The 25,889-nt window shown below is 37.7% G+C and overlaps 1 protein-coding gene across 1 annotated transcript in view; it reads left to right on the forward strand.

Annotated features, from left to right (window-relative positions):
* The window catches only part of thsd7bb (thrombospondin, type I, domain containing 7Bb), a 57,425-nt gene extending 32,533 nt beyond the window's left edge, over nt 1-24,892 (forward strand). Inside the window, exons 4-28 of the mRNA XM_084395614.1 lie at nt 865-1,113; nt 1,475-1,635; nt 2,723-2,878; nt 3,247-3,447; nt 7,250-7,441; nt 8,785-9,025; nt 9,119-9,234; nt 9,351-9,483; nt 10,521-10,624; nt 12,666-12,857; nt 12,941-13,249; nt 13,346-13,524; nt 15,208-15,362; nt 16,136-16,289; nt 17,072-17,210; nt 18,299-18,414; nt 18,502-18,616; nt 19,314-19,459; nt 20,550-20,724; nt 20,974-21,147; nt 21,480-21,575; nt 21,732-21,814; nt 22,857-23,049; nt 23,694-23,781; nt 24,121-24,892. Coding sequence (XP_084251740.1) covers nt 865-1,113; nt 1,475-1,635; nt 2,723-2,878; nt 3,247-3,447; nt 7,250-7,441; nt 8,785-9,025; nt 9,119-9,234; nt 9,351-9,483; nt 10,521-10,624; nt 12,666-12,857; nt 12,941-13,249; nt 13,346-13,524; nt 15,208-15,362; nt 16,136-16,289; nt 17,072-17,210; nt 18,299-18,414; nt 18,502-18,616; nt 19,314-19,459; nt 20,550-20,724; nt 20,974-21,147; nt 21,480-21,575; nt 21,732-21,814; nt 22,857-23,049; nt 23,694-23,781; nt 24,121-24,199 — 3,946 coding nt within the window. The 3' untranslated portion in view covers nt 24,200-24,892. The remainder of the gene's footprint in view (nt 1-864; nt 1,114-1,474; nt 1,636-2,722; nt 2,879-3,246; nt 3,448-7,249; nt 7,442-8,784; nt 9,026-9,118; nt 9,235-9,350; nt 9,484-10,520; nt 10,625-12,665; nt 12,858-12,940; nt 13,250-13,345; nt 13,525-15,207; nt 15,363-16,135; nt 16,290-17,071; nt 17,211-18,298; nt 18,415-18,501; nt 18,617-19,313; nt 19,460-20,549; nt 20,725-20,973; nt 21,148-21,479; nt 21,576-21,731; nt 21,815-22,856; nt 23,050-23,693; nt 23,782-24,120) is intronic.
* The last annotated feature ends 997 nt before the right edge of the window (nt 24,893-25,889 follow it).

The raw sequence follows: 25,889 nt of genomic DNA on the forward strand, positions 1-25,889 counted from the left end.
TTAACACCTGGTGTGTAACGCAGTCACCCTTACAAGGCAGGTTAAATTTTACATCTAAATTTATTTTTTTTCAACTTATTTTCAAGTCTTTTAAAAAGGCATCTGAAATAATAAACTGAGTGCGGTGTAGTGTTGTCAAATATTGATTTTTCGATACATATTGATACTGAAATATCTGAAACGCTTCCAATTCTCATTTTCCACAGAATATATCGCTGTGTTTTCTCGTTCTCTCATCTCTCTGACAGCGAGTTGACACACAAACCCGCCTCCACTCACTCACTCGTTTCATTTGCTCCGGATGAATATTGTTGGTGTTACAGGATTACATTTTGGCATGGGTTTGCACGTATAGCGCATCATTTTACTCATTCCCGCAGATTTTCTGCTCACACCCAAAGTCTGCACACATAAAGCCACCTCTCAGTACTAAATTGAGTTCTTTTTCACTCCTTATTGGGCTTAAACAATCAAATACATAAAAAAATTATGTCAAAATGCCAGTCTTGCCGAGTTTTCACGTAAACACAGTCCGTCATGGTTTAAGTAAATGTAAACAGTTAAGAAAGAAAACGCATGTGTAACAGTATAATGGATCCATGAGTCAGGTCTTGAAGTGGCATCAGCCTAATATACCTGCTGCCAAATTATGAGATAATATAAAAAATATCTATATGGGAGTTTTCCCCCATGGTATCAATGTCAAAATTGGCAAGAGTGGCAAATAACTTTGGAAAACCACTAGCCACAGTGGCTGGTAAGCAAAAAAGTCAATGTCAAGCCTATATATATACACATACAGTATATATATATATATACATATATATAAAATATGACACTATGCAATTTCTATCTCACCTCCAGCCTCTGCGACCATGACAACAGCCCGGTAAACTTTCGTTCATGTGTGATGCCCAGAGACTGTAAAGTGTCTGATTGGTCACGGTGGAGTCCATGTTCAAAGACGTGTCGGATATCTGACCAATCACCTGGCTTCAGAAGCAGGAGCCGCAGCCTGAAGAGAGCAGCCATTGGTGGAGGAGAGCCATGCCCCGCCCTGGAAGAAAAAGCAAACTGTAACATTCTGGAAGACACACTGCCACTGTGCCCAAGGTGAAGAGACGGCATTGCCAGAATTGTGCATCCAAATCTTTCCAAATGTTTTGATTTTCTCTAAATACTTTAGTTCTTAAAAGTCTGCAAGAAATTATAATTCACCCTATCTATTTCTCATCTGTTTCATCCGCACAAAATGTTCAAATCCACACCCTTCTTGACTTGATGTGCTTCCATCTAATCAACAACTGATGGATTTGTTTTTTTCTTTTTCAATAATCTGTTTCACGTGCGTACGTCATGATATGGAAGAAAATATATTTTGCTACTTCCGTTTCATTGCAGAAGACTAAACAGATATGACTCTTTGATTTGACTTGAATTGTCTTGTATGTATTTTAATTGGCTGGAAATACAGGTATGAGTGGAGGGTGACCAATTGGAATCCATGCCAGGTGACCCCTCTTTTGAGTCAGCAGGACCATCGCCATAGCAATACCAGTGTCCTGTGCGGAGGTGGGATCCGGACCCGAGAGGCATATTGTGTCAGGATCCATGACAGCGCAGTACCATCCCAAAGTAAGAACACTGTTTTAGAAAAAGTCAGCTATGGATTAATAGCATAGAATTATGATTTATGAATTATTGTTTCAGACAACATTTAGTAATCACAGTATTATTTCAATTATAATGCATTTCACTGGAAGAACAGAACATTTCTGCCTTAGAAGAGCTAGTAATTTATGAAATTCCATTTCACTAAGGATGCTGCCCTAAAAGGCCTTTTTATTTGGGATGAGATTGCTAATAAAAAAAGGCCAGCTGACAGTACAATAAACAAATGTGAATGAGACTCTTGAATGAGAGTCTTTTTTTAACATTAAAAGCATAAACATTAAGGGGGGGGGTGGAGGGAATTTCTAGATTGCTTTCATTTTATTTAATCCTTTATATGCTGTTGAGACTCAGGGCAGAACACTAAGGGGGAGCTTTAGTTTCCTCTGTGTTTATATTTTTTGATTTAAATGGTAATCTGTTGCCACACAAAGAGAAGGACGGATTTGAATTGCATTTATTTTTGTGCGAGCTTCTGTAAGATCTGCAAAAATGTTTTGAAAATACATAGAGTATTGGGTACAACGGGGCATTTCACAACTCCCATAGTGTATGGTTGCAGAAAAAATATATATGTTTGTATTGAACATTGATGGAGCAACAGATTTTGTGTGAAAATAGATCATAAAAGTGGTTTATTTTGTTTAAGAATCTTGTCAATTTATGAGGTGGCGAGGGGGGCCTTTTACCCCACATACTTTTACATATTATTCCGTTATTGAAAAAACGTTGCTTAAATTACCTTGAACAAAACTGATAATCATTAAGAATACCTTTGCTATTCTCATTTGCTACTCAAATCTACAAAATTTGTACAAATATCAAATATTAGATCAAATTAGCATTCCAATCAGAATCAACTTTGATCCTTTCATCAAGGATCAGCTAAATTTCCACGTGCACCTTGAAAAGCCGATGTTTTGGAAAGTTTTGTGCCATCTAGTGGTCTAGAGGAAAATAAAATCAAAGACACCTTTAGCCCCATTGTACCCTACATCAATGGACGTTTATGGTGAATCTGAAACTGTCTCACTGTTTTTTTCATTATTAGTCAATCGGCCTGTTGGCAGGAACTTGTGCACTGGGTCTTTACCATCATTGGCTGAGTCTTGCTTCATTCCCTGTCAGAAACATTGTCCCCTCACGCCTTGGTCACCCTGGGGACCCTGTCTCCATGACAACTGTTTCGAACCTCAGGGGAGAAGAGGTGAGAGACAAAAACATCCCATAAAACCAGATCGCACACATTAGATCCACACCCCCCTGTCCTCTCAGTAATGTAAAAAGTGGGTGTATTTCTGACCCTAAGCTTTGGTGCCGCCCACTCATTGAGGCGACAGTGACAGGACAGCTGTATTCCTCTATTTTGTACACTCACTTTAAAGTATTCTTTCCATTTTTTTTTTATTCTCTCCTCTTCTTTAATGCGCATATATATTTGGACAAGATGTTTGGCTGTTACGCTCCTTAGTTTGCCAGAATGTGGGAACAGTATCTGCTAAAACGTTGGCAATGAGCATGTTTCTGTTTGAGTCATCGCTGATGTGTTTTTTTTCTTGTTCCTAATTTTTTCAGGTTTCAGAATGAGAACTCGTTCTGTAATTACCGAGTCTTGGGTGGAGCCCGACAGTTGCCCTCACGTCAACGAAACGATGATCTGCGATGACCCCTTCTGCTTCCAGTGGCGAGTGACAGCACAGGGGCCCTGTGTTCCACGAAATGGATCGTGTGGCCCAGGATCCCAAGAACAGACTCTGGAGTGTTTGTCCGCCACAGGTATGAAGCTCACTTCCCTAATAGTTCACCTAAAACTGTTCTTCCAAACCTGTATGACTCACTTTCTTCCGTAGAATCTTTTCTTTCACATTTAATGAAACTGAAAAAACAAACAATCATAGCATAAGCAGTCCGTACAAGTCATGCCCTATAATTCAATTCATTCAAATATTGAATTAAGTGTTGCAGATTTTTTTTTTTTTGTAATCTATTGTAATGTTTTGTTCTGCAGCATTTTTTTGCAGATTTTTTTAGGCAAATAAATAAAAAATGACATCACTGATGACGTCTATCGCTGATGAGTCTATTCTGGTGCAATGTGTCTTAAGATTTGAATGTAATCAAATGCAAATGAGAGGATTTTCAGGAAGGAGCAAAATACATTTTTGTCTGTTCTCAAAGCTATGTATGGCTTCAGAAACCTAGAAACATAGCACACAAGACATTTCTTTTTTTATTTTTGGAGCCTGACATCTCCCATAAATGCACTTCCATGTGCACTACTTTTATATATATTGTTACTTTTACTTAGCACAGGTGCATTTAATTGATCAAAAGTGACAGTAAAGACATTTATAATATAGAAGAACAAATAATTGCTAATTAATAAAAGTATCCTGACATTTTTTTTTTATCCTGGATTCCACAAAAATATTTTTAACACTGATTTCTGAAGGATCATGTGACACTGAAGACTGGAGTAATGATGCTGAAAATTCACCTTTGCATCACATATAATTACATCTTAAAATATATTAAAATAGAAAACGCTTATTTGAATTGTGATAGTATTTCCCAATATCACAAATAAATGCAGCCTTGGTGAGCATAAGAGACTTTTCCAAAAACATTGAAAAATCTTACTGACCACACACTTTTGAACAGTAGTGTATTCATTTTCATTGTATGGAAACCAGCAGCCAGTTCTGCAAAAGATCTCCTTCCATGGTGTAAAATCATCTTGAGTAAATGCATGAAGGTGATTAAATGATGGCTTTACAGAACTATCCCTTTAATTATCATCCTTCTTCACCTTCATCCCTCTAATTACTTTCAACCTTCTGTTATCCCCATCCTCAAACTTCAGCGATTAGTTATTTTTACTCGCATAAGCAAATGATCAGCTGTCTTTTAATCTCCTCTCATCTCTCCCCTCCTCCCAGCGGCTATGTGGCATATTTCTTATCTGTCTTCTGTGCTTCTCACTGAGATGAGTTTAAGATCAGAACAGACAGACAGATCTGTCACAGTGTTGCACTGCAGTTTTGACACACAAATGCACAGAGACACAAGTTTCAAAAAGCCTTAGGAGTCCTCTAAGGTCTTTCATTTTAATGTCACTCATCCATGTCAAGTGCCAGTGCATGTGTTGTCCATCAGCAAGTATATGAGCGGTCTTAAGGGGTTTACTGTGTGTGAAACATGTCCGTTTGTGGCTCGCCAAATGTCAGGCATTACTGGAAATAGTGGAGTTGGAATAATATATCCGACACACGTATGCATTAAACCTGGCAGCGTTATCTTCCCAGCATGCACTTAGAATGTTTTACAAAATGCAAAGTGAAGCTGAAATACCAAAGCCATTAAAGTTGAAGTGCAGTTGACTTAAAGTGATAATGTATTCTTGCTGGAGATTTGAGTTGTAATCACATTGCACTTGGTTAAAGTCACCTTATCTAACGTTCCCATAACAACACTACATTACATCCCAGGTGTTCAAAGAGTTTATAAAACGTAATCTAGATTTTTACATATTCCGTCATGATGATAAAATACAATCCCATATGGAAAAAAAAAATGTTTCAGATGATAAAAAAACATTTCAAATACACAATAAATGGCCCAAAAATATCTTGTTAATATAGATATTTACATATACTGTATTATAAATATATTTTAGCTACCGATTTCCTCATATTTGGACCTTTTTAATTTGGACCAGGGTGTTGCTATGGTTTTTAGCACATTGTTATATGTTTACTATGCTATTTTAAATGGTTTCTAGGGGATTGCTTATTGGCCCTAGCAAAAAGCCTGTTGTCAAATACCCGGTGCTTCTCTCTGTGAATTTGTTAATGTATGATGATGATGATGCACTATTTGGCCGAGTTTTTGCTCTGGACAGACATGGTTCAATGGTTCATTTGCAGAAGTTATCACTCCAGTTTTAGTGATCTGAGTGCAAATTTGATGTTTATGAAGGAGCGTGAATTCTGCTGTCTATCAACAGTCCTGCAGTTCTGATGCTATACTATAATGCACTTTTTAATGGTCTAGGTAGATAATCACTCTGGGAAATTGCTTCTTCCAACAGTACAAACAGGGGGGAGGGGGGGATCTTGTGCCTGCCAGCGTGAAAAGAAAATGAAATAAACTCTTTTAACACAAAAGAAAAGATGATGATTACAGGGGTCATAAAAATAAATTTTAAGAGCTGGGCTCTTTTTAAAAATGCTCCGTTTGTGCATTTATATCTTAGGCAACGAATATGATTCAGAGAGATTTATTTTTAGGGCCTAACATCAATTGAAGAAATGTTGCCCCCTCCTGCATTTGAGATGTAATGAAGAAATGAACTGTTGTGCCTCAATATCTGATTCTCAGAGCAGAGTCTGTCTGGGTTTATTGCTTACCTTTAATCTTTGTTCTTTTATATCACAAACAAAGAACATCTTCTACTAGTTGATTCTGTGCTTGTGTATATGTGTCTATTGTTCATTCCAATTTCACAAATAAAAAGATCTTCTGCAAGATTGTTTTTGTATATGTGACCCTGGATCACAAATACATTGTATGGGTCAAAATTATCGATTTTTCTTTTATGCCAAAAATCATTAGGATATTAAGTAAAGATCATGTTCCATGAAGATATTTAGTAAATTTCCAACCGTAAATATATAAAACGTTTATTTTTGTGAGTTAATGAAGCACAATCGCGAACATAAATGAACAACTTTAAAGGGGATTTTCTCAATGTTTCGATTTTTTTGCACCCTCAGATTCCAGATGTTCAAATAGTTGTATCTCGACCAAATATTGACCTATCCTAACAAACCATACATCAATGGAAAGCTTATTTCTTCAGCTTACAGATTATGTATAAATCTCAATATCAAAAAATTGACCCATGTGACCCCCCCTCCCCCCGTTTTAAACATACTAAATATGGTCATAATTATGATTAAAACAAGAAAATTATTAAGATTATATTAATAACCCTTAAGCAGAAAACTAACAACATTTAGTGAGGTTAATGATTTAAAAAAGTAGCAATGAGTATTGTTTAAAAAAAAAATTTAATTAGAGTATTTTCCAAACTGAACTGAGTGAAGTTTAGCATTGATATTTTACTTCAGCATTCATTAGCAGATAATGATTTTCAAGCATTTTGTTAATTAAAAATGTGCCTTAATGTTGCCCAATCATGGTCTTTGAGGAAAGAATAGAGCAATCAGGATGCTATTAAACATCTTATTTGCATATTATTCTACTTTAATTAAAGAAAAGTGGTTGTTAGGTGCGAGATAAGAGGAAACCGAGAAATTCCTGTGCTTAGAACAAACCATGATAATTATTTCAGTGTTCTAATTTTGTTGGTTGCAATGAATTTAATTACATATTTTCTTGTGTTGTACTGGAAAAAGATGTTAATTGAATATGCTTGTTTATTGAGAAAGAATGTGTGTTATTTAAGGAAAGTGAGAAAAGATAAGCACTGTAGTTGATATAAATAAAGAAAAACAGGGACATTTCTGATCAAATGCATTTAATCAAACGTTCCGCCTTCATCTTTGCATTATAGGTGAGCCAGTAGATAGTTACCAATGCCCAGGAGATCCTCCTCCAGTCGGGCAGCTATGCGAGATGCCCTGTCCTGGGGACTGTGTGCTGGGAAACTGGGGTTCCTGGACATCCTGTTCCCAATCCTGCTCCAGTAAACACCAAGAGGGGAAACAAAGTCGTTCACGTCTTGTTCTGGCTCTTCCTGGGAAGCGTGAGTTCAGTCAGATTAAACATTTGGAGTGTCTATTTACACTAAGAGCAAATTGCCCACCTTGTTGGCAGAGGTCATTTACACTAACTCTGCACACCATTGAGTCAGACAAAATTACAACAGAAACCCATCTGATAACAGGATCAATGGTGTGGACCGAGCTGCGTTCACACTACAAGCGACTCACTGCATGTCGCCAGTGGCTCGCGGTGACGCTAGTGGGCGTTCCCACTTCTGGTTGCCTAGTAATGTTTTTGATTGACATTCACGGATGTCCCTCATGTTGTAGACCACGAATCAGTTTTCATAAATTATAGGAACATTTCTGACTGCTAAAATTAAATTCTCCTCCAACTTCGCACTCCACTGATCACACTCCTATTGGTTGTCGCTCTCGAAAGTCGCTCATCATTTGCGTAAAGTTAAACATATCTCAACTTTATCACGTCACTGGACAAAAAAAAAAAAAAAAAAAAATCAGAAATCACCAGCTCTCTATTGCTATGACTGGGATCGTGTTGCTTTTTCGCTTTGTGTTGCTGCTAGTGTGGACGCAACTTAAGCCGTGTGCCGTTAGCTTTTAAATGCTTTTTTAGACATGTTGGAAACGTAACATTTGTTAGAATTCTTGCAGAAAAGCTTAGTACAGCAGCTCTCGTATACTGGGCTTTATTAAAGTCCTTTTTGAGATTCTTTCAGTTTAATTATTCACAATGCCTTATTCACACAGATTTATTCTGAGTACAGATCTCTAATCCCCATTTCAAAACGTTGTTTTGTCTTTGTCCTGTCATTCTCAGGCATGTTTCTTTTATGCTAGCCCCCATAAATCAGCTCTTTTTCATTAATTATACATTATTTTATGACACACTCGTTAAGGACATACCCTGCATTTGACCCCTAAAACACATGGTCCTTTGTCCTTAAGTGTGTGTGTGTGTGTGTGTGTGTGTGTGTGTGTGTGTGGTACACCTAATATGTTATTGGGACAAAATGTACCCACTAAAATGTCAATGTCCAAAATCCTTGTCCTTATTGTAAAATGTAAAAATGCAGAACGTTTTCTGTGATGGGTAGGTTTAGGGCTAGGGTTAGTGTAAGGAGAATATACAGTTTGTACAGTATAAAAACCATTATGTCACCGTGCCTATGGAATGTCCCCATAAAACATTAAAGCCCAACATGTGTGTGTTGGTCATGGGATCAATTGAATGAAAGTGACAGTAACGGATTTTACATTGATACCAAATTCCTATTTAAAAAAAAATGCAGTTCTTTTTAACTTTCTATTCATCAAAGAGTCAAAATAAAAAAGCATCCTGAGCTATTTAGTTTGGTTGTAGATGGAAAGCCGTGTCCTCCGGCTCCTGAGCTGGAGCAGTGGAGAGCCTGCAGCACGCACCCATGCACAGTGCACTACTGGGATACTTCACCTTGGCATCCCTGTGTGCCAAACACCATCACAGACGAGAGTGACGGTAACAGCACAGCCCAGATGGAGAATGATACCACCTGTGGTACAGGGGTACAGATGCGCCAAGTCACGTGCAGGAGAGCTGGGAACGGACACGTACTGCCAAAACGGTAATAAAATTCCATCCATAAAAACGTTAATCCTAAAATCTGTGTAGACTTCTTTGACGATAACCTCTATCTCGTGTCTTGACTCTACTTCAGGTGTCCTGAATCCTCTCGTCCTGACACGATACGCTCTTGCCCGTTACCTTGCAAAACTGACTGCATCATCACACCTTTTAGTGAATGGAGTGCCTGTCCCTCTTCCTGTTTATCAGGTAAGCACATATTCCACCAACTCTAACAACATGTCCTAACTAGGCACAACTTGACAAGCTAAATGTTTGACCTTTATGTATTTTTTTCTATACTGTGATCATCTTTGCTTCTTTAGTGAATGCTACTGCCCCAAACCAGTCTCGTCATAGGATTATTATCCAGAGACCTGCTAACGGAGGTCAAGAGTGCCCGGACACTCTTTTTGAGGAGAGAGAATGTGATCCATCTCCTCTGTGCCCAACTTACAGGTAAAGAGAGAAATGGTTTCATCATTTAAATGGGAAAAGTTAGACGCACTAAGCCAACAAGCTAGCTAGCAGCCAGTTAATTTGAAATTTATAGAAACAAAATGAAATTAAAACGAACTGAATTACTCAAATGCTGACCGGTTTAGTGATGATGTTTCAAAAGTCATTGACTAACGTTGGCATTGGTGTGGTGTTTTTGAAAGAAGTCTCTTATGCTCACCAAGGCAGCATTTAATTGATCAAACAAATAGTACAATCTGTAATACTGTGAAATAATAATACAATTTGAAATAACTGTTTTCTATTTGAATATACAGTATATATATAGTCTTCAGTGTCATTCTAATATGCTGATTTGATGCTCAAGAAACATTTCTTATTATCATTCATGTTGAAAACAGTTGTGCTTCTTAATGTTTTTGTGGAAAATGTGATGCAGTTTATCCAGGATTCTTTGATGAACAGTAAGTTCAAAATAACACAGTTTATTTGAAATATTTTGCTTACATTATGATGTCTTTACTGTCACTTTTGATCAATATAATGTGTCCTTTCGGAATAAAAGATCTCTATCTGCACCGTACTATAAAGCTACTTATAGATCATGAAGTACAAATCTCTCGCTTTTCGCGTCCGTCATATTTAACTTGATATCAACTTGTATACATAAATACCATTGAAAGTACGTACCATGAACTCGAAATATGATTTTTTTTATTATTATTATTATTATAACTGTAAACTACAATTTTCCTGATTTAAACATTTCAGCATTCACAAAATTAGGAAAAACAATTAATATAAAATTAATAAATGTTACGTTTTCCATCTACCTTTTAAAACAAGTTGAAAGCATTTTTTGAGACAATTACCCAAATATAATAAAACCATGTGCAACATGTGGTGTTACTCAATTAAAAGGTGGTAATGTGTATCCCTACTAAATGTGCCAACAAAATACAAAATGTTTATGAAATGTAACTGGATATTAGCCAGACACTGCGACGTGTTTTCTGTGCACGGATGTTTCCTGGCAGATGGCAGACCCACCGCTGGCATCAGTGCGTTCTGGTACCTGATTCGGTGAGGCAGGCTGTGGGTGGGCCCGCAGAGGCATGCGGTGTTGGCCTCGAGACAAGAGGTAAGAGACAGATTAGGATCTCTGTATAATTTAAAGTTTTATTAGGGAAGTTCTGCAAAACCGGGGTTACTGTAGGACGATAACTAATCTTAGCTATTCAGAGGGACTTCTGGGCTGCCTGAAGGTTTCTTGCTGGCAATTTTCCTCACATCCCCATCTTATAGAAAGTTGTCAAAATGTCAGAGAGGACACACAGCGTGGTGTGACATCTGACATCTGTGTCTCCGAGCCGTTTTAAAATGCCCTGCTGGTGCTTCATGTAAATTTAATGGCAAGTGCTGGCCTATCAAGACTCAGCCGGGTTCCTTTCAGAGTGCGGTTTGCAGTGTACAGGACCAAATTCTGCCTGTCAGTTTTAGAAAGTGAGACAGGGTACTTCTAAGAAAATGTATTATTTCCTCAAGATGCACACACTGGGCTTCAGGAAACACGAGCAGGTGCAAGTCTATGCAAGTCATTTGTAAAATCGTTCTTTATTGATTTGTTGCATTCGATTCAGTGGAACAATTTACATAAGCATGTGTTTAGAATGTGTGTGTTTAGCGGGCCCCAAAACGAGGGGCGTTTGGGCACTTTTACAGGATTGAAAGTTTTGTCTTTTTTTTTTTTTTTACTCAGCCATGTCATTCAAAACCTCTTCTTTCTTCTATGGAGCACGAAAAAATACGAGTTTGAAGAATACTTTTGACTGTACACTGTCCGTACAAAACAACACTGGACCCCGTTGACTTTCATTGCAAGGACGAAAAACAGACATTTTTCAAAATATCTTCTCATGTTTCATGGAAAAAAGAAAGAGAGTGAGCAAATGATGATAACATTTTCATTTTATCACATTCAATGGATGTTTCATTATGTTTGACACAGATAACATTTGTGTTGCTATAAATAAATGTTAAAAATAAATATAAAAAACTTAAAATAGACATAAAACTACATAGACATATTTGTTTTAAATGACAAAAGCACACAACATAATTGCTGAAACTTTAACAAATATTAAAATGGAAAATATAAAAATAAAAACTCAATTCAAAACATTAAAGTTCCCCTGTAGTCTATAATTGTATCCCTTAAAACTGTGATCTTTGATCATCAAAATTACATATTTAAATGTTTTTTCCTGTCAAAATATTTTTTTCATGCCTTAAAATAGCTTGAATGTCACTCTACACTCTCGCTCCATTTATTATACATATGGATATGCATATTAGTCCCCGCCTCCACTCACTCACTTCAGCTCAGAGATCCACTCTGTCAACTTTACTGTAGTAAACGATACACGATGGCAAGTGGAAATACCGGTTTAATTCAGCCATATATGTTTGAACCAGAAACTGATTCAGAAGAAGTGGAAGATGCATCAGAATGGTAATCCGTTTTATGTATTGCTCTCTACGTCGGGCACATAACGGTTATTGATATGATTAGAATTTTGCTTGACTACGTTATCACACAGCTAATAATGTGTTACTAATGTTACAGAAACGATGTTCCCGTTCGCCATCTCAGAGTCAGACAGCTGCCTTCTTAAAATCAGCATTCGTATAAACGCTTTGAGCAATTTAGATCGTCAGTGGAGAAAGGCATATGGTTCATCATAAGATTGTAATCAATTTCATATACATAATTCACCAACTACATATCAACAGAAAAATATACTGAAATAACCTGGCTTCTCTTGAGACTCCCCTGCTTCAGAGCGGTCATAGTTAATGATATAAAGCCCGCCCGCACGTTGACGGGAATGACCGTCTTTTTTCACTGCAGTTTTAAGGAGAAAATTCTCAGCAATGGTGTTTAACTGATGAATTTGCACATGGCTTGTCTTAAAGAATATTAAAAACACCACATACACATATAAACAACATAAAAAACTTGATTTTCACTACCGGGGGTCTTTAATAAAAACTTAAATGGTATCTGAATGACACTAAAATAATGCTGGTTTGACATAGTGTCCAACATATTTTATACTACTTTTGAACAAAATAAAAAAATGTCTTTGCCTTTCTCTTTTTCCTCTTTGTCATGTTTGCAGAGGTGTCGTGTGTTGGTGCAGATGATTCTCCTGCAGATATGACAGACTGCGTGAGGTGGGCTGGAGTGATGCCCGTCCCGGTGAGGGAGTGTCGTGTGCCATGTAGAGATGAATGTAGCTTCACCTCCTGGAGCAGATTCACCCAATGTCAAGGCTGTGGAAGCTGGCGCACTCGTACCCGATCTCTGATAGGTAAACTGACTGCATTCTGATTATCACAATGTTTTCTGAAAGCACACACACCATCCAAGCTCCCCTTCCGTCCAAACTCTCAGGTCGCAGTAAGAAGCGCTGGCGATGCCAACAGGAGGAGTTGTTTCCTCTCATGGAGAAAGAAGCTTGTCCTTGTTCTGAATTTCACACCAAGCCTCAGGGTCCCTGGTCTCCTTGTTTGCTCTCACCAGCAAAGAATATTGCTGGCCATCCTTTCATCCAAGGAGTTTCCCACCAAGGCCAAAAGACAGTCCAGGACTGGCGAGCTCAGAGGAAGAACAGCGAGTGTGGGCACGGGAAGCGCTACAGAGCTCTCGCCTGTCTCGATCACCTGGGAAAACTGGTGGATCCAAATCTCTGTAGCAGCCCTGGTGATGTGCTCTTCAATATATATATATATTTATTGTATTTCTCAATGTATATATCAATTTATTTCTAAGTAGTAAGTGCCATGCATGCTGTTATAGGTTATGAAGAAGAAGTGTGTCATGTGGCCTGTTTTACGGACTGCAAGCTGAGTGAGTGGTCGAATTGGTCCGCCTGCAGCGCCTCCTGTGGTGGGGGTGTAAAAGTTCGCTCTCAGTGGCTACGAGAGAAGCCTTTCAATGGAGGTCGACCCTGCCCAAAACTCAATTACAAAAATCAGGTGAGACTAATTTTACACTTAGATTGTTCTTGTAGTCCACAGAAGACAAAAGTTGTTCTGATAACTTTAAATATCCAGAGACATTTAGCATTAGATTAACAATTGAGATGTTCAGTCTATTTAAAACAGCCTAGAAAAAGCACATGCTGTAACCATGCACACACGTGTATGCTTAAATTGTATGTGTTCATATATTCATGAATAGTGTTTCTTCATCTGTGAGCGAGAGTCACAGAGGACAAGGCAGTGTGTGTGTAAACCTACTGTGTAATATATTATTCATCTGGCTTTGGGGGTCTTCCCCTGCCTGCCCACTTTCAGCTGTTTCTCAGCTACATAAGACAAGACTGGAGAGGATCAAGACCTCCAGGGACTGAACCTCTTATCCCCCCATCTTTTTGCACGTTTTCCTTTTATTTCACTCTCTTTATTTTATTTTCCATCAGGGCAGGTCAAGCAACATTAAAGTTTCATGGATCTGAACTGGAGTCAGCAAGCATTTCCTTCAGCTCAGTTTCCCTCATATAAATGAATCACTAAATAAAGAATCTACGGTGGGGGCAAACATCTTCCAGTAGAAACTAATAGAAATTCTGTCCTTTTCTTTCCCTTTTTCAATTTCCTGTTTTCCTATTCCTCCTTCCTTTCCGCTTCCTCTTACTTTCATTTCCTTTTCTTTCTGCATTAATACTTTTTTCATTTTCCCATTCCTTTCATTTCCTTTTCCTTTCCCTTTCCTTTCTTTTTTTCTTTCCTTTGCTTTACGTTCACTTTCCACTTTTTTCAATTTCTCTTTCCTATTCCTATTTTATTTCTTTTCCAATTTCCCTTTCCTTTCCTTTCCTCTTTCTTCATATTCTTTTCACTATGCATTTGTTCCATTTTCTTTCCCTTTTCTTTTCATTTACTTTCCTTTTCTGTTTCCTTCCCCATTCATTTTATTTATTTCATTTCCCTTTTCCTTTTCTTTCCCCCATTTTTTAAATGTCCTTTCTTTTTATTTCCTTTCTTTCCTTTTTCATTTCCTTTGCTTTGCTTTACTTTCCTATTTTGGTACTTTCCTTTTTTCCTTTCTTCTTCCTTGCTCTTTTCTTTCATCTTTCTTTTCCTTTCCTCTCTCCATTAATTTCCTCTTCCTTTCTTTCATATCCTTTTCTTTATGCATTTGTTTCTTTTCATTTTCCAATTCCTTTTCCTTCCCCTTCCCTTTATTTTTTATTGGCTTTGTTTTCCTTTATTTTTATTTCCTTTCTTTACTTATTTTCCTTTACTTTGCTCTACTTTTTTCCCCGTCCCATTCCACTTTCCTATTCATCTTTCCTTTCCCCTTTTATATCCTCTTCCTTTCCTTTCCTCTTCCTTTCCCCCATTCATTCCTCTTTCTTTCTTGTGGTTTTGCTGCTGGTCATGTTCTGCTGATATGAATATCTACAAAGGCTCAGGTGAGTACCCTAGAGATTTGTGTGTGTGTGTGTGTGTGTGTGTGTGTGTGTGTGTGTGTGTGTGTGTGTGTGTGTGTGTGTGTAATATTTTGTCCTTAAAAGTGTGTGTGTGCCTGCCTGGATAAATATTAGCATGTTATCTTTTTTTTTTTGTACATACTTTGTATACACAGAGATGCACAACACACACTTGTGTGCATGCTGCCATAACTAAAATCATAGCTATCTTGTCTGTGATCAGGTGTCTGAGGTACTTCCCTGTTACTCTGACTGCAGTCAGTATGTGTGGGAAGTGGAGTCCTGGTCCATGTGCATCATAACGCCACCAAACAATCTCACGAACACTGGATTGACACAGCCTTCCTGCGGAGAGGGTTTCCGGACCTGCAAAATCCAGTGAGTTTATCACACTTAAGGCTGATTTATACTTCTGCGTCGGACCTACGCCGGAGCCTCTACGCTGTAGGCAATGCGTTGGTTTTCATTTATACTTCTGCGTCGTTGTCCGCGTTGACGCGCGCAGAGGGAGTATGTGAAACCCGAGGGAGCGGTCCTAGCAGACCAATCACAGCGCTTGCGTCCGCGTAGAGTTGGCGCGTTGTTACATTTTTGGAGAGGTGCACGTCAGGGTACGCCGAAGGGTACGCGCGCTACACACAGCCTACGACGTGAGTTCGACGCAGAAGCATAATGAGGCCTTTAGTCTTTTGAGCAAATTATCTCTTTAAAAGTTTCATTAAAAAGAAGTTGTGTCTCATACTGAGAATGTCTTTTTAAAATGTCCCCATTCTGCCACAATACAGCAGAATATATTGTGTTTTTCCTCTGTTGGACAATGATAAAACAGATCCTGTGTGCGTCACACAGCAAAATTGTCTCATAAGTCAGCGTTCAAAACCGACAAGAGGTCACAACAGTGCCAAACAGATTCATGAGGTCATAACAAAAGATAAGTGAGGTCGTAACTCTGCCCTTCAGACTAAAGTGAGGTCAGGAGGGGATACTATGGCTAATGTTATAACTGAACAATGTTTTCTGGTTGTTCTGTATTTGTGCTCTCACCCTGACTGAGAGAGGCCACAACAACCCCTAGAGCACGTCTGAATTTTAGGCTCTTTATAGTTTCATTTAAATTATAAAAATAACTTTTGTTTGTCCCTGACTGAAAGCTGCTTGAAAAGGGGAGGAGAAAACCAGGATGAGGTTGTGGATGACTCACTGTGTGCCCAGGAGGAACAGCCAATCACAGCTGAGACCTGTCTACTGCCGTGCTCCGCCCACTGTGTGACATCAGAGTGGAGCCAGTGGACCGAATGTACCGTGGTCAGTTTGACTGATGGATGAATAGATGGAGGGGCTGATGAATGGATAATAAAATGTCATTTCAATAAAATGTCAGGATGGAGGGAAGCTTGTCATGATGGGATGATTAAAATGAACATTTATTACTTTATATTCCAGTTGGATGATGGGTGGTTGAAAGTTCCCATAATAAAAATAGGTTCATTAATAAGTACAATTTCTAAAAATGTCAAATGGTGAATTGATTGGAATGTGCATGTTTAGCACTTGTTGATTACCACTGAAAAAGATTGTGGCATGTCCCTACATTAGCAAAAACAAGCATTTACAGTAATGCATTTTAATGGACGTCTGGGTGCAAGTTATCGCACCTGAATAAACAATAAAATGCACATTGTTTTGAAGGAATAGCCACGTGACTTTAACATTATGATTGTTGACATGACACACATGGGGTAGAATTGCTTACTAACCTGTTATATTGAATATATCCTAAAGCCTGTAGTTTTTATCTTGATACTCAACTGTTTACATAGAGAAAAATCCACTTACAACAGTTACAACCTTTTTTACTCCAACGCCAATGACCACAACAATATTAAAAGATTAAAATAAGTAACTAAAGTAATTATAATTAAGATTAAACTACTTACATTTTGGAGTTCCAGAAGTTTTTGGGGTGAGTTTAAATAAAAATATAGACTTCCGTTGTAAATGCATTACTGTAAACACAATGAATGAAAAGTCCCTATTAGGATATGCACGATTTTACACTGGTGTGATTGATGTCTGCATTCCTCAAGGATTGTAATGCCGGTGATTTGAGGTGGAGGAGTAGAACTGTTTTGAGGTGGCCAGAAGGAGATCACACCTGCCCTGATCTAAACCAGACTCAACCCTGTGTCAATATGACCTGTCTCAAATACTCCTACGTTTACTCAGGTACTGTAACAAACGTTCACACCAGTGGCGAGGCCAGACATTTTAAAGTGAGTGGACCTTGGTGAAACAGGGTGGACCTCAGTGCCTACTCTCAAACTGAAGTACATCATTTTACAATACATGAGATAAAAATATAGATGCAAATTTTGACACCTGAAAAGATAGCCGAATAAAATATGCCTAAATTGAAAATAAAAATGTAACAATGTGATCTGCTGAGCATCATGCATAACAGTTAGTCTCATATATCGTTGAAAAGGTCTCAACTAACAGAATACATCAAGCATAATTGTTTCAGGTAGAGACCAATACCAAGTACATGTTAACAGTTTACACATGTGGCTTTTGGGTCGCGTTTTGGTTTGTAGCTTCACCAAACATAAGTAAACCATAGTAGAAACATATATTTATTTAGAGCAGGTGTTCTCAATTCAAACGAGCCCATACACAACATAACACGACTGATAATTCTCATACATTGGCATTCCATACTGCTTTGCTAAAGCTATAGGACATCTGAGATCTGATTGTGTCGCGATGATGCAGTGTTTTCTAACGTAATTTGACAACGTTAGGAAGATCAGCAAATAGAAACTATTCAGACAGTGTGCGATTTCGAACAGAGCTTGGATGTCAGGTGTAGTGGATAGGGACGATGAGTAAAGACCGATCGGAGACTGTTATGCTGCAGAAGCTGTGGATTGATCACTTGGATTGATTGACAGAACTAGCATTTACCATTCTCTATAGAATAGAAGCACACAACTGGAAGATCAGCGCTCATCCACCAGGATCTTATTCATTCTTACTTTATTCTTTACACATGCAATTAGTTCCTATGTTTATTTGAGTGATTATTGTAATGTATGCAGGATTTTTATTCTTTCCCAACAAAAAACTGGGTTAGTTGGGTTAGCCATCAATCTGAGAGGACCAGTGCCATCCTGGCCCTAATGTAGCCTCGCCACTGGTTCACACTATCACAATTTACAGATTGTCAAAAAATTGTTCTGTGAAGTGCAGGGAGTGAAGTGTGTGTGCGTGCGTTCGTGTCTGTGTGTGTGTGTGTGTGTGTGTGTGTGTTGAAGACTGGAGTAGCTGTCAGCTCAGTGAAAACGCAGTGTGTGGCCGGGGGATTAAGACTCGACTCCTGAACTGTGTCCGCAGCGATGGGAAGCTGGTGGAACTGAGCATGTGCAAAGAGGTGACTGTTCATTTCTCACTGGAATTCTTTCACAATAAATGCTCAATAGGAATCCAGTGTTTTGAATGTGTTTGTTATCTTTTCTAGTTGGGTCCTTCACGTGGAAAGCTCTCTGCCCCCTGTGAGGTGGGCTGCCCTGTTAATTGCCTGATTACAGAGTGGTCCACCTGGTCAGAATGTTCACACACCTGTGGAAGCCAAAGTACGATCTCCAATTTATATAATAATAATAATAATATTGTTAATATAATAATAATGATAATAATTATAAATATTTAGCTTTTTATTTTTTTAAACTTTGTTTATTGGATTTTTTATATTTCGTTTTTTTATAATAATATAAAACAATTTTTTGAAGAAAACAAAGTAGTGCTTTCCTTCTCAACACTGGCCAATAAAATAAAAAAAATAACAACAACAATAATAATAATTATTATAATAACATTTATTATATTATTATTATTTATGAAAACATAAGTGGTGCTTTCCTTTTCAAAACTAGCCAATAAAATCAACAATAACAACAACAATAATAATAATAATAATAATAATTGGATTTTTTTTTTTATTATTAAAACATAAGTGGTGCTTTTCTGCTTTTTTTTTTGCCTTGGCCAGTAAATATGAATCTAGAATCTTCGGAAAGATAGAACATGCCTGTATGTTTACACCCTTGAGAGTTCAGTCATGCTTCCTTGAACTCGGCTGTTGTTTGGGGCTTAATTAAAATCTATTATCAGTCTCATTTATCTTCATCCAAAGCTCTGCCAGTCCCATGAGTAAACTCTTCCCAGGGCGCTTATTCAATTTCAGCATGAAAACAGTGCTCACACTGGACTTCAGGTCCTGATCCCATGTGTTTGTGTCTTGCTGTGTGTGTATGTGTGTGAATTTTCCAGGTCAAATGACACGTTCCAGGGTTGTTCTGCAGCCTGCCAGTGAGGGAGGTCGTCCCTGTCCATCTCAACTCTCCCAGGCTTGCCCCTGTCCCATTAGGCCCTGCTACAGCTGGAGACTGGGGGACTGGAGACCATGCAGGGTTGAGGTAGTACTGATTGAGTTAAACTCGAACAAACAACTGCTGATGCTGCTGATGCCACTGAGACATTGTCCTTTGCAAGCACAAATGAACAGACCAAAGATGTTCACGTAGCTTAAGGCTACTGCTTTCCATCAAACTGTCAAAGTGAGCACATCATAACAGGGTTTCCCTTGAGCTCATATGAGATAAAATTATCCTCGCTACGCCGTTATAAACAGCTCTGACAGAGTTCTGTCTCATTTGTTTCTTGAGCATTAAATCAGCATATTAGAATGCGACTGAAGAATGGAGTAATTATGCTCAAAATGTTATTGTTTTTACTGTAATTTTGATCAAATAAATGCAGCGTTTGTGTGGCATTCTTAAAAAACATTTTACAAAACTTAGCAAACCTGAACTCTTGAACAGTAGTGTACATCAAAAGTCATTTTAGGTCTAAAAAAGTATATAATTTTAGCTGTCAAAAAATGTAAATGCATTTAAAAAAATAAAAAAAAATAAAGTAGGCTACTGTAAAAAATAAAGTACAATTATTTTTAGGGGGTGTAAAATACATAATTACAATAAAAAAATCAAATTCATTTTTAGGTATAAAAAAGAAAGAAAAAAAAGATATATATATAATTGTTTTTTAAATCCTTTGTCCAATGGTTTCTCTCTAGTGGAATAAAGGCTACCAATTAAAGGTGCATTTTTATACCATGTCTCTACAAAATGACTGAAATAGGTGTCCTGAGCAATCAGACGTGTCTCTTTGAGAGTCAGAGTCAACACGCTTTTTCATCCAATCAGAACACCAACAGATCAGAAACACTCTCTGGCTGTGAATCATTTCGCGTGTTGGACACAAGCCCATGCGTAGGCCACATCATGGTGTTATGAGCCAATTATATTATGGCTAAATCTAGAGTGGTTTCTTTCCACCCACACTTTCTAAATTACAGAACTCTAGAAAAAATAAATGACCTGAAGTATTTCAGCAGCACACAGAAGAGACAAAATACATCTAAACATGCCCAGTATAGCATCATGAACATGACAGATGCTGTCAGCTCAGATCTGCTCTGTCTGTAGTCTTTCTCTCTCTTCGCAGGGGGCCGACTGTGGCGAGGGAGTAAGTCGGAGGGATATATCCTGTGTGGTGCACTGGGGTTCTCTCTCAGGTCCTCCTCAGCCCGTTCCGGTGGATGATAAGATGTGTGTAGGAAATTCACAGAGCAAAGTCAGTGAGATGGAGTTATTGCAGCCCTGCACAATCCCATGTCCAGGTTTGCATCTCTAACACAAATACTAGCACAAATACCACACATTTAAAAGTTTGGAATAAAGATTTTTTTGTTGTTGTTGTTGTTGTTGAAAGAAGTCTCTTATGCTCAAGGCTTTGATTAAAAATACAGCCATATTGTGAAATATTTCTACAATTTAAAATAACGGTTTTCTATTTGAATATATTTTTTAATGTAATTTAGAAGCTCTTTGCAACCACTCATTGGCTGCAATTCTCTCTCGTACGTCAGGAGAATGTCACCTCACCAAGTGGTCACCATGGAGTTCATGTCAGCTGCTGTGTTTGGACGGGCGGAGTTTCGAGACGTGGGGTCGACAGGCTCGTTCTAGAGCCGTGGTCACACAAGTCCCGGAGAACCAGGACTCCTGTCCCAGCCAGATGTATGAGACACGGCCATGCCAAGGTTTGTGGGAAGCCATAGTGGAGAAAAAAAACAAAAACATAAGCAGTTTAATGCTTTTGTCATGAACATGCGCTACTTATTTTCACCATTTTGATATTGGTAAAGAATAATCAGTCCGCCACATTCAAAAGAACCCAATAATTGGACTCTTTTAGGTTTGAACAAACATCCTTTGGAAAGATTCCAAACTGTTGTTTTTCATAGATGTTATTTCCTCTCTAACTGTTTGAGAAAATAGCTGTGAGACTGAGAAGTGATAAACAGGAAGTGTTGTTCAGCCACTGAACCAGAACCAGAAAAGCACTCTGGTGTGTTTTCGTCTGTTCTTCCAGGAGGAACGTGTCTTAGTTATGAATGGATGACCGGTGAGTGGAGGCATAACCGTAGGCTGGTGTGGTGCCAGCGCTCTGACGGAGTCAACGTCACAGGTGCGCACTATCAATGCATTCATCCTCAAAATAGTATTATAGGAAAGCAAATGCATGTCTTTTTTCATAACCTTTTTAGTATTGGAAAGGACTTGGGAAAAACACAACCATTAATTTTCATTTTGGCTTAATGTAATCAGTGTTCCTCTACATTAGGAGGCTGCATCTCTCAGAACCAGCCGTCTGTGGTGCGACAGTGTCACCCTCCCTGCAACAAACCCTTCTCCTTCTGCACACAGGTAACACAGAACACTGTGAACACGCATGATCTGATTCATTATCCCGCTGCTGAACATGTCCAGGTCCTATTTCATCCCAAAACTAAAAGCACCAAAATAGTTACAGTATTTTTTATTTTATTTTAAATGATCTCCTCATTGTTATTGTTAACTAAAAGTAAAACTATTACAAATTTTTTTGGTTAATTAAAGCTAAAAATAAAATATTAATATTAATATTAGATCAAAAACTTAATGTTAACACTGAAATCAAAATTAATTAAAGCTATATAAAGATATTTTAAAAAATTAATAAAAATGACAAAAGTACAACAAATTATCAAAATTATTACAACTGAAAATTACTACAAATTGAAAACTTAAATTATAAAAACAGTTCAATATATACAGTATATATATATATATATATATATATATATATATATATATATATATATATATATATATATATACAATATAACAGTTTGAATATTTTTTCATCACAGTAATGGAAATTTGGGGGTGGTTTTAATATGTATATTAAGAATAATAATAATAATTATTATTATTTATAAGTTTAAAAACTATAAGAATGTATATATTTTATTACTGTTTGTTTTAATTTAACAAATACAATGGATAATTTAATAATTGTTTATATTTAAAATATAAAAATAAATTAAAACAATGTTTTATTATTATTGTCATTATATTTTAATCATAAGGTTATGGATAACATGGTTAACAATTTAATATAATAATTTTTTGGGTGAATTACGGTAGGGACAGAGATTCACCCTATTGGTAACACAGCTGCTGTTTCACGGTAGCTTTGGATCTTCGTTACAGCAGTGAATTATATTCTTTTAAATGAGCTTTGACAGATGCTGAGTTTACTAAGTGTGTTTCACTCTGTTATGATGAGATGTAAAACCCTTTATTAGCATATATCACAACTTCATCTCACCCTCTAATACCATGCAATTAACAGCTGTACGTCTCCATAAGAACGTAGCACACTTCAATATCCAGCCCACTCACTCTGATGTTTTTTTTCTGTCAGAATGGAGTTTGTGGCTGTGAGAAGGGCTTCACAGAGGTCATGACCTCTCATGGGTTCCTTGACTACTGTACCAGAACCCCAGGGTTGGACCATAAGAAGGCAGATGTGAAAACCACCGCAGGACGTCTTAGACCAGAGCACACTCGGAACAAGAACCTCATCAAGGACTGGGCACTACAGCCTCTTGGACCAGGTACTAACAACAACCTTATGCTTGATTCAGTGATGATGTATTCTTGTAGGCAGAAGTTAGCATCACCCCGGTAACCTCGACACAAACCCAATAGGATTTTTCCATTGGCTTTTGAATTATTGCAGAAAATAAGCTCAGTGACCAACAAAAAATGGTTGCTTCTCAAGCATTTTGTTCTTGATGATTATCTCTTTATAAATGAACACACCTTTATGAATTTTGAAGCTTAAATACAATTGGCAAAAGTAAAAAGCTAAATGTAGGCGATAAACTCTTTAGGAAAATTAGTGAGTAGATGAGTTTACCTGTTCGGTGTGTTGCCGTTTAATGTCACACTTGTTAGCACTTTTTCAAGACAAGTCAACACTTTTAAAAAAACTAAAAAATATTACTTATGTATTTTATGTCATAGAATAAAGAATATCTTCTACTTGTGTTAACCACAGATCCTATTTCAGGCATTTAACCAATAACTTTAAACGGAAGTGCTAAAATACTAATTGGTTTCCAGGTTTTGGCCTAGAAAAATACGTCATCCCTGCAGCACTCTATTGGATGAATTGTTTGATTGACAGCTGGTGGTCGAGATCCAGTTTTCTCAACCAGAATGCTTTGTAAATGTTAATGTTTATTTTGACTGACAGATGGGCGCGTCAAGTTGTGGGTATATGGGCTGATGGCAGCTGGGTTTGTTGTGATCCTCCTCCTCATCATGATGTCCTTCCTACTGTGGTGAGGCTGATTTGTACATGGCTGTGCTAGTTTAATGTGCTTCATATCACTCTATGGTCTTTCTTCTCACATAATAAAACAGTCGGGGTCCTAATCACCCTCCCGTCAGTTTAGTTTAAGATAATGACTGCCTGAATGAGCATTATCCCATAAACAAACCGCTGGCATATGATTTTAACACAAATCATTTATGACTCCCTCATTGCTAAATATCATAGATGAAACATGTTTGTTCTGCACTCTGGTGGTGATAGTTTAAACTGCAATAAATCATGATGCAAATTGTTTCTTAGGTAGTTTAGTGAGTTTATACATATTTAAACATGTTTTGCGTTTCAGTAAGAACCCAGAGGACAGTCCCAGCAGCAGTCCGCAGAAAGCACTGGCTCTGGCATATGATGGGGACTTGGATATGTGAGTCCACCATGCGTATGCAATGCTAAAAAATGCTCAAAACAGACATCTGGCATCATTCAGTGCCACAGCATGAACATTTACAAGCTGAGCGAGACAAAGAGCCAGACCAGAGATGGTGTTGACTGGAAAACTGATGTTTAAACAGCACAAAAACTAAACGGGAGGCTGTCGGGAGAACTTGGAAAATGTCATACAGCCGAAACAGGATGTGACGTCATGTCTACAGTACCATTGCGCGAGTGTGTGTATGTTTGTCTGTGTGAAGATCTGTGCGTGCGTGTGTGTATGTGTTAATTGGAGAGATTGTTTAATGCCCATTATGAGGAGATTGTTCTGTACGTTAAAGGAGAACTCCGGTCAATTTTAACATTGAGCTCATTTTTTTGTACATTTGGAGTGCTGTCAGTTCAGAGAACAACGACAAAAATCGGTGTTGCCTACACTGTGTTATCCTCGTTTTAAAATTTGCACCCTGTTGACTTCAATGGGGCAAGTTTTAAACCTGCTTTTAGGCTCTTAACATCCTTGATGTGTCATTACAAGTGCACAGGTCATGTGAGTGATTCCTTCGGAGTGAACGCGGGTGAATCTGACTGCAGTAGATGTGAAAGATATGAATAAAAATGATGTTTATTCAGCCAGCGCACATACCTGTATTTACATCCTGTTTTCGGTCGAAGTCCACAGTAGTCGATTGTCGAGTTCACGCGCATAGGTTTAGTACCTATGATCACGCGCGTGAACTCAACAATCGACTACTGTGGACTTCGACCGAAAACAGGATGTAAATACAGGGATGTGCGCTGGCTAAATAAACATCATTTTTATGAATGTGCACCTGTGCACTTGTAATGACACATCAAGGATGTTAAGATCCTAAAAGCAGGTTTAAAACTTGCCCCATTGAAGTCAACAGGGTGCAAATTTTAAAAAGAGGATAACTCGGTGTAGGCAACACCGATTTTTGTCGTTGTTCTCTGTACTGACAGCACTCCAAATGTACAAAAAAATGAGCTCAATGTTAAAATTGACCGGAGTTCTCCTTTAAAGGAATTGTTCACTCATAAAGGATTTTTTTTTTCACGCACTCATGTCATTCCAAACCCGTATTAATATCTATCTTCTGTGAAACACAAAAAAATAATTTCTAAAGAATATCTTTTTTTAATACAATCAGTCGTATGAACTACTTTTATGAATCTTTTGTGTCTACTGGTTTAAATGCTTGAAAGCTTTGTTCCCATTCAGTGCATGAAAACGAGCAACCAGAGCATTCTTAAAAAAACATTTAATTAAAATGACTTGCGTTCCACAGAAGAAAGTCTGTCATATGAGTTTGAAACTACAGAATTTTCATTTTTGGGTGAACTATCCCTTTAAAGATCACCCTTAAAAAGGGATGTTTTCTGATGCACTACATTAGTGCCATCTTAAGTGCCATATTTATTCATTTATTTATGTTGTAAAACCTATATAGCCTTTAAAAATTGCCTCCATATTTGAATAATTTAGATTTGTTTTGATTTCACCATGATCAGCTGTGAAGGATTTAAAATGCTTTGGTGACGTTCTTTTGTAATTGTGTATACTGTAATGTGAATATTTTCTATCTGTGTCTTTGAGTGGTTTATAAATAAATCTGAATCTCAGAGAGGAGTGTGTTATATTTAAATAAGCACTGTTTCATGCTG

Source organism: Rutilus rutilus (assembly GCF_951802725.1).
Source record: "Rutilus rutilus genome assembly, chromosome: 22".
In the NCBI taxonomy this organism is placed as follows: Eukaryota; Metazoa; Chordata; class Actinopteri; order Cypriniformes; family Leuciscidae; genus Rutilus; species Rutilus rutilus.